The sequence below is a fragment of the Anguilla anguilla genome, chromosome 14, assembly GCF_013347855.1.
Source record: "Anguilla anguilla isolate fAngAng1 chromosome 14, fAngAng1.pri, whole genome shotgun sequence".
In the NCBI taxonomy this organism is placed as follows: Eukaryota; Metazoa; Chordata; class Actinopteri; order Anguilliformes; family Anguillidae; genus Anguilla; species Anguilla anguilla.
This window is the reverse complement of record NC_049214.1, coordinates 28124205-28139969: the sequence shown is the minus strand read 5'-3', so window position 1 is coordinate 28139969 and position 15765 is coordinate 28124205. Positions and strand designations below refer to the sequence as shown.

Below are 15765 nucleotides of genomic sequence, written 5' to 3'. Positions count from 1 at the left end.
ATTTTGCAGTTTCAGCACAAACTTGTCATGAAGCAATTACCCACATGGTTAAAAGGGACAGTTCACTTTCAGAGGTTTTTGATGTTATTCCAAGTTCTACTGTACTGTATGTTTTCATTTGGCAATGAGGGGTATTATATATATTCACAGACATTTTATATGCCTGACTAACAATGGCTGGTATAGGGGAAAACACAGGTTTGTGGTTAAAAGCAAAAAATAAATAAAAATAGAAAATACATAGGAAAGCACCTTGTACAGCAACACAGCTGCATGCCTCCAGCCATGTGTTTCCTTTGGAAGTGATGTGTTGGGAGACAGTCTTGCTGTGTGTGTGCGTGTGTGTATGTGTGTGAGAGAGAGAATGAGAGAGCAAGTGTGTGTGTGTGTGTGTGTGTGTGTGGGGAGACTTTAATTGTGAAACTTGAGACACAAGGTCCTTATCAACGAAGTGCAGTCATTCTGTCAGACTTCTCACCTTCTCATACCCTCAGACCTGGCTACTGCAAGCTAACGCCATTTCAGATTGTATTTATTCTTCATCAAATCCTTTGATTTCATATGAGGTAATACACCGCTTTTTTATCAAAGAATTAATGGATTTTCAAAATCTATCTTAAGCTCTACAGATAAAGGGGTTGAGAAAACAGATAACAATAAACATGTCCTTGTCCCATTCACTGAGATTTAATAGCCAGCAGATTGTTGACGTATAGTTTTTAAGGCTGAGAAGATGTTATCACCAGTCTTTGTGAGTTTCAAAGGCACAGGGCTTATCTTGTCTGTGTAGGTTCAAACGGTGGTAAATCCATTACAGGGGATTAATATGAGGTAATCCTCTCAGCTGTTCTTATTGAAAAGCATATTTGAGGTGTGAAGGCGTAAAATCCCCAGGATGGAGGAGAAACAGCCACAGAAACAGGGTCCATCCTTCCGTCTCTGAGGGGCTGCAGTGCCCGGTCCTCTGGGAGACCACCATGTATGGCTCTGGTAAATCACAGCAGTCTGAGCTCTTTCCATCTAGAGTAACAACAGCTCTGTATGATGCTGCATGACCTATACAAAAAATACATACATCCATCCAACATGCGGACAACATTTTAACAGAAAAACGTAGTAGTTAGAGAGCAGAGAGGGGAGGATAACAGATAGAGAAGGGATCATAGGTCAGAAACTGCCATGGCTGAGGATCAGACCCCTGCCAGCAGGGGTGAGTGGGCCCAAGAGACATGCACATTAACAAACTGGGCCACACATATTTCACAGTGTCATTTAGTCTAATGATTGATAAACACAAGTGAGTATAAAGATATTTATGTCTGTAATATTTACAGTAAACAGACTATGCCTTCCTGTCTGTACTGTGACTGTGTAGTTGTCTGTATTTCTGCACTTTCATTTCAGCATGTGTATATGTGTTGTCCTGTGAATATATGTAAGTGCATGTGTGTGTGAATGTAGAATAATCGTAGAATAGAAGTAGAATAATCAAATACACATGAACATAACCAAACATGCCCAAATTTGTTTGCAGATTTATTCAAGTTGCATTTAATTTTCCTGACCAGAAACTAAAATGGAAAACAATAAATACATTTGGTGGGTTGCAGTGTATGGATGCCGTTATGACTAAGGTCACCAATTTCTCGAAAGCAAGTAAATCACAGGAATTTAAACTTCAGTTACAATCTCATCGGGTCCCTATAGGTGTTCACAATCATCGGACTATTCATACAATTAGTGGCTCTTTGTGACCCTCATAAAAGCAATTTGTTTTCCAAACACATGGAAACACATGGAGAGGAAGGAAAGTAAACATGGACAGAGTGTGAAACAAAAAAAAAGACGCAACTGAGTGCTTCAGTATCTGCCAGGTACACTGCACATGCATGCATCTAATACATGCTGCACAGTCTGCAATTCATCTGCACGGGCACACAAAACAACAATAGGTTGACACTTATATAATGATCCGCTGATTTGAGAGTGGAGAAATCAGTACACAAAGGAAATGTACAATTTACAAACAAAGAGACTGAGCAACTAAAATAATATCAAACACTGAATCAGCAGAAGCATGGTGCAGCCAAAATAATAAATAGCCAAAGTGACAAGAGAATATCAGTCGAAATCAGTTATCTGCTGACTATCCACACTCAGATCTGACTGATAAGTACCCTGGAATGCAGAGAAACAATTTAGCCCCATCAAATTACATCATCAAAATATATTAATCCCATTGCTAATCCACCTGGGAAATGAAGTAGGGCACCCTAAATAATGAAGTGTACTAATACCAGTACCAGGTTAAGCCAAACTTGGCAAACTTCCCTACCGATCGCCATTGGTGAGATGATGGGCTATAATTTAGCCAAATTTGGTTCTTATGAATTTCATGAAAATGTTTGTATGGACTACATCCTATAGTCCGTGAGCCTGAATTACTTTTTCTTCAATAAGGTGCCCAGAGACACTGGCCTCTCGGTTGAACCATATTGACTGAGATCTTAAAGGCTCAGTAGACTTATAATTAATTAGAATTTCTCCAGATCCTTCTGAGACTTTGGTCCCTGCTCATTGACTCTCCTCTTCAGCTCACCTCACAGGTTTTCAGTTGGGTTTAGGTCAGGGGACTGGGACAGCCTTTGCAAAAGCTTGATTCTGAGGTCAGTGAACCATTTTTGTGCATATTTGGATGTATGCTTTGAATCAGGGATGCACAACAAGGGCTGATCTGTTTCAGAATATTGAGGTGACTTCTCGTAATTATTTAATGAGCTCAGTCATATCTTGATCAGACATAATAAGCACCAGTGCCAGTTGCAGACTGCGAGTGTCTCCTAAAGATAGCGCTCAAGTAAATGAATGAAGCAGCATAGTTCATATAGCTGTCTGAAAACTAAAACTAAGCTAATTGGTTGGAACAAAAAGCAGCACCCGCCAGGACCGGGAGTTGTGCTCGGCACAGATGCCGGGAACGCGGCAACGCGCTGTGGGAGGGAGTGGGGGCGGCAACACGTGCCCTCAAAACGCAGCCTCCACGGCGCCGCTTTGTGACGTAGCGACGCGCAAACAGTCACACAAGAGGAAAGTGGAAAGTTGCCTTCTTTAAGAAAAATGGATGAGAAGTTGATCCTCGCGGTCTACGAATACCCAGAGCTTTATAATTCTACGCTCCCAATATATCGTAACCTTGACAGGAAAGCAGATGCTTGGCGGAAGATCGGCGCTTTAGTGGGGCTGTCCGGTTAGTATGCTTAGCTATGAGACGGATTTTTAACTAGCCAGCTAGCTCCTTTCAGTCCGCTAATTTTGTGTGACATTTAGTTTTTTAGCTATTTGTTTATCTATTTAATATACGCGGCATTTATATTATTTAACTATCTATTGATCGGCGGTATTGTTCATTGGCAGCGGTGGTAACGCTTATTTTGTGTTGGAAATTAGCGCACATGCGCGAGATGAGAAGACGCGCTGTTGCTACCACTCTCGGAGGGGTGTAAGCAGCAAAATAAAGAAGTCCCGCCTTTACACCGAAGAGTAGGTGATATTGGCTGGACTTCTTGACACAAACAACCTTTAGTATTGGGGCTGATACCCACCCTGCCTATATTAATTGAACCAAACCAAAAATGCTGAAAAATTCAATTAAACGGGTAGGCTGGTTTCTGAAGATTTGTAGCATAATAGGGGCGTTCAAATTCGGTCCTGTTGACCGACTGTGTAAACTGGTTTTTGTTACAGCTAACCAATCTAGCAGTTAAAGTTGCTAAAAAAGATTTTTTGTCAAACACATTTAGTCATAAAGTATAATGCAATGCAGAATTGGATCATTACCATTTGCATTGTCTGCAAACTCTTCATTTTATTCATGGGTTAATTTCAGTGACCAGGTGTCCACATTCAGCAATTACAACCCCACTGATTTCCCTTCTCAGTCTATAATTTCAAGAGTTTAAAAAAGTAACCTATCTATGGAAGTTACCATGGAGCATATTAATGCGTTTGTTGATATGACTTAATATTTCTAGAACGTAAATATGGGTCCTTTATCCTTGGCTATTTCTGACATTGTAGTCCTAAGGGAATAAATAAGAACAATTGATAGCTCATTACAATTCAGAGGTTGCAAATTATGGTTGGAACAAAAACCAGCAAACCTAATGGGTCTCACAGGAGGGGTTCAGTGTGTGGTTGTGTATGGTAAGGGGAAATGGGCTTATAGCTGATAGATTGCGGGTTTGAATCCCGGCTGGGGTACTGCTTTTGTCCTTTGGGTGAGGTTCTTAACCTGAATTGTTCTTTTGTGAAATACCTGGCAGTCTAAATGGATTATGTTTTTTAAAAATGCAATCTGTTGAAGTTATTCTTGATAAAATCTGCTAGATACCAAAATGTGATCTTGCGAGCTGAAAATGACCTATTAATGCTTCTAACATGAATGGCATTTTATCATGTTATATTTATCATTGCCATCGGTGAAATGTAGTTCACATATATCTGGCACAGACAATCAACAAAATCGTTTCTTTCAGTAAATTGTTATAAAATAAATGTGCCTACAAAGACATTTTGTTAACTGCACTTCTGTTGAGTGAAGCAAGTAATTCATGAATGAGGCATAGGCCTACATACAGGTGACAGTATGTGGCTAAACTGACGCACAGAAAAGGAGTGGTGGGTCGTTGAGCTCACTACTGTACTGTGGTTACCAGCCAACCAGATGTAATCTGTCGAGTTTTACACCGACTCTCCTGTGTCGCTTTTAAAATGCTGCTATCATCCATTGGCTCTCAATGATAGCAAATGCACTGGCATCATGAATTTGACCATGTATTTTACTAACTGACTCCCATTGACTGGTTTCAGAAAGGTGCTACACAAATTAAATTGGTGGTGATGATTATTATTATCTTGTCATGATGATGATGATTATTGTTATGCAGAGGCCTGAGGGTTATCTGATGGTTATCCTGAGCCTTGCAGTGCTAATTGTAGAGGGCTGTCTGCAATGCCGTGGTGCTGCTGGGCTGTTGTCTCACGTTTCTGTCAACGATTCTGTTTCCTGTGCATGGGGGGGCTCAGCGGACGAGGCCAAGAGGAAGTGGAAGAACCTGCGGGACCGGTACATAAAGGAGATTAAGGTGGACCGGACCCGGGGCGGGGCTGGCCGAGCCACTCACAAGCAGTGGCGCTTCCAGCACTTTCTGGAGTTCCTGAAGCCGTTCGTGAGGGACAGGCAGCGGCGGGCGGGAGACCGGGCGGAGGGACAGGACTACAGCGCCACCTCCGACGAGGGCGATGACAAGCGCCGCCTAAACCTGCCGGCCAAACTGGAGCCGCGACGGGCGCCCAAACTGGAGCCCGTGCCCGTGCCCGTGCCCCAGCTGGCCCAGCTCACCCAGCTGGCCCTGGTGACCCAGCTCACGCCCATACCCCCGCCGCGCTCCCTGACCCTGCCCATGCCGGGCTCCGCCCCCGGCTCCACCCTCACCCTCGCCCCCGCCCAATCCTCCTCGGGCCCCGTGGCCAGAAACGCCTACAGGAAGAGGAAGCGGTCGGACAGCGGAGACCTGCTGACCGACGAAGATGAACTCTTCCTCCTCAGCCTGGCTCCGGCCATGAAGAGACTCAGCCCCCAGAAACGCTGCCAGGCCAAAATCAGAATGCAGCAGATCATGTTCGAGGTGGAGTTCATGTGAGAGGACACACACACACACTCACAAAACACAACCACTAACACCACACACGCACACATACACACAGAGTAGTTTATGTTCAGTCGCCTATCCCCTAGAGTTGAGTATTTTGTTATGTTTTTGGAATACACAATAAAAGTTCCTATGTTGTGTAATTATCTGGAATAATGTTGATTCGATGCCTTTTTTGTGCCGACTCCAGACTGCAGGGTCTGTCCAGTAGCTGGTTAAATGTTTCACTTGTGGATAGTTTGACATTCCAAATTAGGATAGGAGTTGGACGTGTCCAGCCCCACGTTGGGCACCAATATACAAAAAAAAAAAGTCACACGTTTGGAGTCATGCCTGCTGCTTGTCTCTGGTCATGTACCCACAGCCTCATTTTTTTCATGAGAAAGGTGTCTGGCTGTTTTGGCGGTGCTGCTTTATCCTGCTGAAAACTTTAGCTTTAGAATTTGCTTTATTACCAACTTAATGTCATACAGCTGGAGAAAATGATTCCACCTGGGGCCTACATACTCACAATGCTGATTCATACGGTCCTACTCTACTGTAAAACGCAGACGTGTGATATATTATGAATGCGTTGTGTTGTGGGTGTGTGGTAGCTGTGGTGCTCCAGGGAGAGCACACCGAAGCCGACAGCCCACATCTGAAAGAGAGTCACAAAACCACAGGACTGCAGCGTAGAGACATTCAAAGAAAATGTATTCACTCGAGAGAGCAATAACAGGTTTAATTAAATGGCTCCTAAGATAACCAAATACAACCTCCCCACGCAGATTTATTTCTAAGTCAAGTAGAAAGCCGTTTTAGTCATCAGGTTGTGAAATTTGTTTGTACAGGAGCTGAATCGTTCACTCACACAACCACCATTGAACAGCTACAGGTCACCAATCTGCTTGGAACTTGGACACAATCACTTCTGGTTTATCATCTTCATACCTGTGTACTCCTCATTTACACCAATTACAAAGATCGCACTTTCACTGAAATTAGCAGTTTTAAAATTAAAACATTTTAATTGTGCAGCACAGTACTATCAATGATCCAAAGAACAAACTGGTTTAGAGAGAAGGGGGAAAAAGACATTGCATAGGTATTAGTGGAGGAAATACTGTTAATCTGATCACAAAAAACTTGGCAAATAAAATAAAGAAAATTAATGAGCATTGTTTATATAATAATTAAATAAGATACAATACAGCCTGTCTATTCCCCACAGTACTTATGGTTTTACAGGGCTCTACTCATGGGGGAAACACTGGCCACTGCTGGCCCTCCTGTTGCATTGCAGCTTTTATTGAAAAAATAAAAAATCTCTCCAAAAACCGGAACTGAACTTTTAAGATGCTTGAGATATAACCTTTTCATTATAAAGGAGAACTCTGGCAATAAAAACAAATAAGGGTAGTGATCAGACCTGGGTGAAATACGTATTTGTTTTGGATTCAAATACTTTTCTGTGCTCTATTGATCTTGCCTGGTGTAACTGAGCCTGGCAATATGACCAGAAGTGTGCACTTTCTGGGAGTATTTAATTGGTTCCAATACACCAGACAAGATCAGTAAAGCGTACAAAAGTATTTGAATCCAAAACAAATACGTATTTCACCTAAATCTGGTAGTGATCCCAAGCTAAGTATTTATACACAGCCAAATTCTCAGTGTGTCCTCTGGACCCTGAGGACAAAAATCTTAAAACCTGTTAGAACAGGGGACTCTAGAGTGGACCTTGATTAAAATAAAGTAATCACAGAATTTTTGTTACCAGAATTCCCCTTCAAACATGAAAGAACACACCCTTATGGTGCCCGGAGATTACAGTCATCAAATTAGGTCCAAACCCCCTTTAAGATGAAAAACGGCACTGGTTACTCAACCAGACCTGGGTCAAACATGCATCTGAAATACAGCAACTCTAGATGGCATTACAATTTGAAAATAGACATGGATTCCAGAAAAAATTTCAACTAAATGTCATTAATAAAATGTACAGATTATAATCAAGATTTTATTATTATTATCGGTGAAATTAATGTTTCTTTTTCATAATCTGCAATAATTTTACAGGGTGAAAGTTTCTGATTCTGGCCAGCTCTGGGACAGACTAAAAGGGAGAGAGAGAGACAACAGCTGCGTTTCTCAGTACGCGGTATGCTGGCCTCTGACTGGCTCAGAGGCCCCATGTGATGCCTCTTAGGGGACGGCAGGAGGCCGTGTTTATTAAACGCGTTTGATTAGGAGCCATTAGGGCTCAAAAGCAACATCCCGTTTCACAAACCGGCTTCACTTTCCAATAAAAGCACCGTCGACAGGAACAAAAACAACAGGGCTTTGACTCCGCGTGCGAGGTGACTCCGTACCGCGCAGATACGCTGCTCCAAAGGGCCCTTCTGCACCCCCGGGGGAGCGGCGGCTCGTTGCCGTTTTTAAATCACGGTATAGTCGCAGTCACGTTTCATCATTTCATGCATCAGCCGATAAAACAAAAACAAAAAAAAACAGAAAGGGACAGAAACGAGGACCGCTCCTTGAATCTCTGCAAATGATCTTCCACCTTTCCGCTTTCTGAGAAAAGGAAAGATGCTCCTTCTTTTGCGTCCGTGTCCGTGTGTCCTGGTTCCCGGCTCCGTTAGTCGTCTAGGCGATGAGCAACCAGAACATGATGACCAGCGCCACAAACAGGAAGAGGCGGGACAGGAACTGCTCGTCTACGTGCTGGGGTGTCCCGGGGACAGCTGCAGAGGAACATACATACACACACGCCGGCATTACTCACACGGGACTCGTACATTACTCATGCTACATGCACAGTACTTACACGGTACTTGCCCATTACTCACTACTCACATTTTACTCATATGCTACACTACCCAAACGTAACTTGCATATTACTGACACAACTCGCACGCTACCTGAACGCTACTCGTACATGCACTTTAAACACGTGCTACGTCCACATTACTCCCACACCGTCCATGTTACTTACACACTAACTCGTATGCTACTCACTGGTATGAAATTACTCACACATTGCTTGTGTGTTACTCATACTTTACCCGCAGTACCGAGTCTCCAGAGACATTATTGTTATTCCTGCCTTTTCACAGCAGGACACTCCTCCCATTTTAGTTGCAAAGCAGCGAGAGGGGGGAGTTCCTAGTGCATTTGCTCTCAGTTTGCATTGGCTGGCTGCCCGCTCCAGTACAGGGACGCGGTGGGAGACAGTCACTCTGCTCGCCAGCTTTGTGTCCCAGTACAACCCATAATTCCCTGGGGCGCTGTACCTGGCGGCGGTCTCCCGTCATTGATGTTGAACGCCGTGGCGAAAATTCCAAACGGAAAAGCCCCGATTCCAAATGACATCTGGAACCCTCCATCGCCGAAGCCCAAACCCTGGAACCCCTAAAACGCACAAGAAAGGGAAACGGCAGGGTTATAAGCAAGCTTCATCCAAACTGAACACGAATACAAACTGAACATGGATCCAGTCAAACTGCTCTCATACAGCCAAACAACAATGTGATACAGTAAAACTACAATCTGATACAGTCAGACTACAATCTGATACAGTCAAACTGCAATCTGATAGTCAAACTACAATGTGATACAGTAAAACTACAATGTGAAAGAGTCAAACTACAATCTGATACGGTCAGACTACAATTTGATACAGTCAAACTACAATCTGATACAGTCAGACTACAATCTGATACAGTCAAACTACAATCTGATACAGTCAAACTACAATCTGATACAGTCAAACTGCAATCTGATACAGTCAGACTACAATCAAAGAGAGCTCTGCTGTGGTAATCCCTTGGACTGGGTACACAAACACCCAACACAGCCCACAGACTCAGCGTTCGTCTGCACTATATTTCCCAGAGAGAATCACACAAACAGAAAAATGGACAGGCGATATTCGAGAGGGAGAGAGAAGGACAGAGACGGAGACGGAAAAAAAGAAAGACAGCGACAAGCACATCTGATGCAATCAAAGACACAGAGTGTCAGTTACAGCGGGCTGTGGCTCGGGCCCGCGGGGGATGGCGTCTAACGAGGTCCAGAGGGAGCGGCTCGTCTCCTAATGAATTACGCTGCCGGTGGCCTCACGTAACGCTTTCATCAGACACACGAGCGCAACACCGGCGCCAGCGTTGCACGCTGCTTCCAAGGAGTCGCACTGTACAGCCATACGCGCTGGCACAGAAAAAGCGTTCAGTTCAGGATCCGATTAACAGGCGTATAAACCACACCCTGTCCTTCGACATTTACCCCAAAACTGGCCTGTCTACTGTGCTCAAAACTGGGCCGGGGCTAATTTTAGGCGAGGTCGCGGGTCCGCGGGAGGTGGGAAAGGTCGTGTAATCACGAGACAGCTGCAGTACTCACCCCTCTGTTCTCCGGCTCTGGCCTCTGGCCCTGGGGTCGAGGGGGTGTTCTCTCCCTGCAGCCCAAAGACAACAAACGTGAGGCCAATTGACACATGCACAGACACACACACACGTGCGCGCACAGACAGACACACGAGCGCACACGCACAGACAAACACACATGCATGTGCACAGACAGACAGACACAGACACGCACACATACGCCCAGACACACACACACACACACACACACACGCACGCGCACGCACGCACGCACGCACGCACGCACTCACCGTGGGTCCTGCTGCCCAGTGCTGCCCCTGCCATAGAGGGGGATGACTTTGTCTCTGCTGATCCCGGCTTTGCACACCGGACACACCTGCCTGTTCGGCCTCGTCTCCAACCACTGCAAGAGTCACAACCGCGGTCAGGCTTTGACCAACCAAAACCTCTTTAAACCACTCAAACAATCAACCACCCACAAACCACACACCCCACTGTTGTGTAATCCTGTGATTTGTATCTTAAGCAGATATACACAAGTGATACAATCTACTAATGTTTGTTTCAATGCTCTAAAAAGTGCTACCTGAGCAATCTTAGTGGTGGAAGCTACCACCTCTGTCAGTGACATTCTCAAAACAGCCATGACATGACTGGCAGGCCGAGGTTTGGGGAGGTGGGTGGAGTCCCAGAGGCAGGGCCCGGGTGATGAAATGACACATTGGTGAGACTCACCTGGTGCAAACAGGGCCAGCTGGAGGGGGGGGGGGTCCAGGAAACCATGAGCAGGAGAGGAAAAAGGATGGGAAATAAGCAATTAGTGTTTTACACGCAGAACGCTCAATCAGTGCAGGGCACAGACACCCTTACAGGTGATGTCACAGCTTCTAGTAATCACCTGAGGGGAATCTTCCCTGTACGTGAGCAGAAAAGAAACTGATATGATACCGAATTAGCTGGCGGAGTGGTATTTGTATTGTATCTAACAGTGTGAAAAATCACCACCAGACCATACCAGTAAATTTGTTTTTGTTAATAAGCAACATGATGTACATGTTGGTTTGTATACAGTAATTTCCATACTGAACATTTATAAAGGGCAGATGAAGCACTGCATTCAAATCTGAAACTGACCAGTATTTGCTAGAGAAATAAACTAAATCAGCTTTTTTTCCTCACTAGTGCGCAGCCATCTTGGAACAAGCTAAGTCATGAAGTCATATTAATGGTTTGTCTCAGCTCATACGATACAACAGGACTCCCCTTAGGTTTTCTGCTCCGTTTTGTCCACCTAGGCCATAAGCTCCTTGAATGTCAGGAGCAGTAGCAGTAGCTCGAGCAGCTGAGACAAATCCATCACATGACCTCACAACCTAGCTTGTTCCAAAATGGCTGCATGCTTCTAGCAAAAAAAAGCTAACTTTTCAAAAATGTTCTAGCAAATACAGGTCAGTTTCGGATTTGAATGCAGGGCCATATCTTGTCCAAGGTAAAAAAAATTTTTTTTTAAAAAAAGCAAAAAAAAAAAAAAAAAGCAAATGAACCTCTTATTATCAAGTGCTTCATCTCGTCATTTATGTACTTTTCATTGAAAACACATGCTGAATAAACAACCTCAGCAATTAAAGGTTCAAACAGCAAGGGCGAGAGGTCTCATTACCCCAGCTGTGGAACAATTAGGAACTTTTAATAGCGTTTACTGCAAAGGGAATCTCCACACAATACAAATGAGCCCCAGCCATGACAGAGCTCAGTGCTGTAAGTATCTGTGTGTCCTGTGATATATATAGATTGTGCCTGGTGGGGTTCCGGCAATGGGTGCAGGTTTGATTACAAGGCTCAGCAGCTTCACTACAGGCCCAGCTGTTAAAATGCGTAATATATAAACGGTATAGATCCAGCAGTAAAAAATGTGTAATATGTAAATGGTATTGACCAAGCTGTTAAAATGTGTAACATGTAAACAGTATAGACCCAGCTGTTAAAATGTCTAAAGCTGCCATGGATAGTGGCATGTGCTCATCAAGAAAAACAAAATTATGACTTCCTGTAATATGCGCCTTTCTCCCAGATTATATATTGGGTGAAAAACTAAAAAGCATCGCACCACTTCTTCATAGCCGTACAATAAGTTGCAAGTTGCGCTCGCGCTGGTGTATGCGGGAGCTCGAGCATACCAGAAGAGATGACCGCACAGGCTGATGACCGCGTCCTTGGCGGTGTCCAGGCAGATGTTGCACTCGAAGGTGCTGTCCTGGCTGCCTCCCTCGCCCGCGGTCGTGCCGCCGACGGCGGGGCCGGCGGTGTCGGCCGGCGGGGCCGCGTTGGCCATTTCCAACCACTACGCGCGGGCTGAGGGCAAGAATTCTCCCCTGCGCAGGAAAAAACTGTAGATTAGCAAACGGCTCTGGCACACACGGTACACCCCAGCACCATAACCCGCGCGTGCTTCATATACCCAAGAGCTGCGTATCAGCCAGTGATAAACTAGTGACTCCTTAACTGACAGTCAATCCATGAAAACAGTTGGTTGTATGTTTAACCAGCAAGCAAGTTTTTACATCTTTAGAGTAATAAGATGATACTTCCCAACCCTCCCAATTCTCCTGAAGTTATCCAATTTTATGACAAATTTTCACTTTTTTTTTCTTTTTGGTCATCATAACCCTTCTGTGAGGCATTTAAGCCCCATGGCTCAAAAATTCCACCATTTCCACCTGGACAACTATACAGCTACACAGTGTCGTCTCCAAGGTTACACATACATGAAGAGAGCTCCTGTCCCGAATGTCTGACGGCTACAATGCTATGGAAACATTAGCATATCTCATGATTTCAGAAAATAGTCCAAACTCTGGATATGTCCTAGCAACACACTCATTCAAGTCAAGCAGCAAGCAAACATTGTGCTAACTTCGTATTAAAATTCAATTTGATCTTGGGTGACTAAAGTACACTTGCTAAATTTAATAAAAAATATGGCACATACAGTATAACCAAACTGGACAGAAACTATCGCCAGATAGCTATAATAATGTAAGCAGCGTAGTAATATAGAAAGGTGATCAGACCATTTGACCTGAACTACTTGCCATGTGTGCGGTTACAAGTTTGTTATCGCACACCATACAGCCAATGACAAGACCACTGCACAATTCACTGTATTTTAACTGTATATTAAGTTGGATTGTAAAATTTGAAAGACCATTCTTAAACTGGATTTTGGTTTAAACTTTTTGGTGATTTTGGTGATTAATATTTTGTGATGTCAATACTTAAAATCATCAGAATGCAAGAAAGGAAGTCGCCGAAACTTCGGGGGTATGACCCCCTTCCCCCCTCCCCCTCCCCGGTTTGGAAGGCCCCATGGTTGGCAAGTATGATTAAGATAAATCGTTTAGGATTAGGGAGAAGGGAACCCGTCCCATACATGTTTTAGGGCGCAGTGTGCTAGGGACGTGCAAGTTACACCACATACCACATACCATGAACAGGCTACTGTGAAAACAAACTCCATAAACCAATTGCGAACAACACTATTAGCTATTAGCTAAACGGTAGCCAATATAACGTAACAGGAGCTAGCGAGCTAAGTTACATCGTATGTCGGTCGCTGACTGGCCGAACAGATTGTAGCATAATACCGTATTACAGAACTGAACAACCAGCTTGCAGATACGCAATCGCTGCAAAGCTCAAGATAAGTACAACTAATGGGTAGTACGGTAATGGATCTGGACAGCGAAAGTACGATATGTTAAAATATCACACATATAATTATAATGTTCTTGATTGAACATGCTGAAGTAACAATCACTACTAGTAGGGAGGACAATCGAAAAATTTATTTCCGGAAATTAGCATAAGTATTGTGATTAAAATACCAGTTTAGCCTTAAATTAACGTATTGTGAACAGCGATCGTACATATATGGAATATTAATGTGATATATTGGCTGTTTTGTGGCCTTTTAGCTCGCACTTTCCCAAAATTCCATCAATGATAAGATCGGGACTCCGACGGCACCGAAAACCGATAGATTTCACTGAACATTCGACTGTTTACATTTATGGGGTTCTGAACGAGTGACATCATAATAACTCTTACTGGTTGATTTTACGCGGTCATTTATGGCAGTTGGTTCTCTCAGAATTCTGACTGAGAGCCAGGTCAGTATTTTCACTGGACACTTGATACATCCCGACTTATAACTTCAAAGTCCCAAGTCATTTGTGAATGGTTTAAATGGATTTTGAAAGTAGACACTTCATGCTACAAGCATGCTAAGGGATTTGAGTGTGCTGTGAAGTTTAGGTAGCAAACAACAAGGCTGAATCCTTCTGACGTAATTTACATAGCGACTATATGCTCAGATCGCCTAGTTTCACTCACTACGGCCAAGCGGAATCGATAAGCTTTCAGAAAATATATAACTTTTAAAGATTTAATTCAGTCTTCTACTGGGACTTTTGCTGTTTATCGAGGGTGTGACAGAAAATTTCGGTGCCGCTGACTATAATCGAATGTTTTTCACATTTACCGTTCGATTGACCAAGTACCATTCAAAGTATATTTTTATGGGTTAGTACTGTCAGATTGTGCTAGGTACTTCACATTAACCTTGTACAGAGATCAATAAAGGCTAACAGCACAGTACCACTTAATTCTAGTAACTTCTATCACCACTGTAATGAACTAAAAAAAGGTAACAAACGACCTTTTCTGTGAGAAATGTATTGTCAAGCTCACGCGCATACACTGCTGGCGACATTCTAAAGCTTCGTTTTGCCCTCCCTACTACTAGCAATTAAAGCAATGGAGTTCTAGAACACGGATTTCGAATTTTGAAAATCATTCCAAAAAACCTACTCTTTAAGGGTTAAATGTTAGCTAGTCAGCTAAGGTACATGGACATGTAACATTAGCTAATTTAGCTCAGTAAGTTAGTCGCCATCGGATGTAGCTGGCTACTTGTTCCATTTGTCCCGATCGACGAGCAAAATACCTGCGTATGACTTATATCGTCAGTAAGCCAGTTAGCAAACTAAATAGCGTGCTACATACCTGAGCAGTTTGCTAGCCATCGCTCGCTAGCTTACTGTGAACACAATGGATCGCAATTTCACAATATCTAGCTAATATTATTATTAAAATAAAAGGCAAAATGTAAGACCTACCTTGACAGTAACATCCAACAAGACTTGGACAGATGTTATGTTCCTTTTACCGACAGCTAGACTTTTCTAACCAAGTCTCTCCGGATACTACTGGGTTTTCATCATGGTTTTCATCCGATTGCAACAGCATAGCAGCCAGCCGGAAGCCAACAGAGAGTGACGTACATGTCCGTGCTATCTCCATGAACTCGGGCGGGTGGCAGTTGCGTAAGGTAGTGTCGCAGTAGTAAGTACCAGAAAACGGAACAGTAAACGCTACCGTACAACAAAAGTACAATTTAGTGATATGATGCACGATTATAAACGAAGTGGAACCCCGAATCCACTGTGAACTGCTATGACCGTGGAAAGTGAACATTACCACACAGCGTCGCTGTGCTAGTTTTTAGCCTATTAGAACCCTACGCAGTTTGCGAACCAGATCCATATGTCTCCGTCAAATCTACTATTTTGCTAAGCTGGTGAAATTTATGAACAAACCGCATAGACAGTAGTGGACGCTATGAC

The 15765-nt window shown here is 43.6% G+C and overlaps 2 protein-coding genes across 2 annotated transcripts; one reads left to right on the top strand and one right to left on the bottom strand.

Moving 5' to 3' along the window:
- Nucleotides 1-3027: 3027 nt before the first annotated feature.
- Nucleotides 3028-6771, top strand: LOC118212624. Its single transcript, XM_035390729.1, has 2 exons — nt 3028-3247; nt 5086-6771. The coding sequence occupies exons 1-2, from the start codon at nt 3118-3120 to the stop codon at nt 5700-5702; spliced, it is 747 nt and encodes a 248-aa protein (XP_035246620.1). The 5' UTR covers nt 3028-3117; the 3' UTR covers nt 5703-6771.
- On the bottom strand, nt 6387-15421 carry rnf185 (ring finger protein 185). Its single transcript, XM_035390730.1, has 7 exons — nt 15259-15421; nt 12259-12453; nt 10817-10835; nt 10372-10484; nt 10098-10152; nt 8990-9107; nt 6387-8440 (listed from the first exon to the last, which is right to left on the bottom strand). Exons 2-7 carry the CDS (start codon nt 12411-12413, stop codon nt 8343-8345), a joined length of 558 nt encoding a protein of 185 aa, XP_035246621.1. The 5' UTR covers nt 12414-12453; nt 15259-15421; the 3' UTR covers nt 6387-8342.
- Nucleotides 15422-15765: the final 344 nt, after the last annotated feature.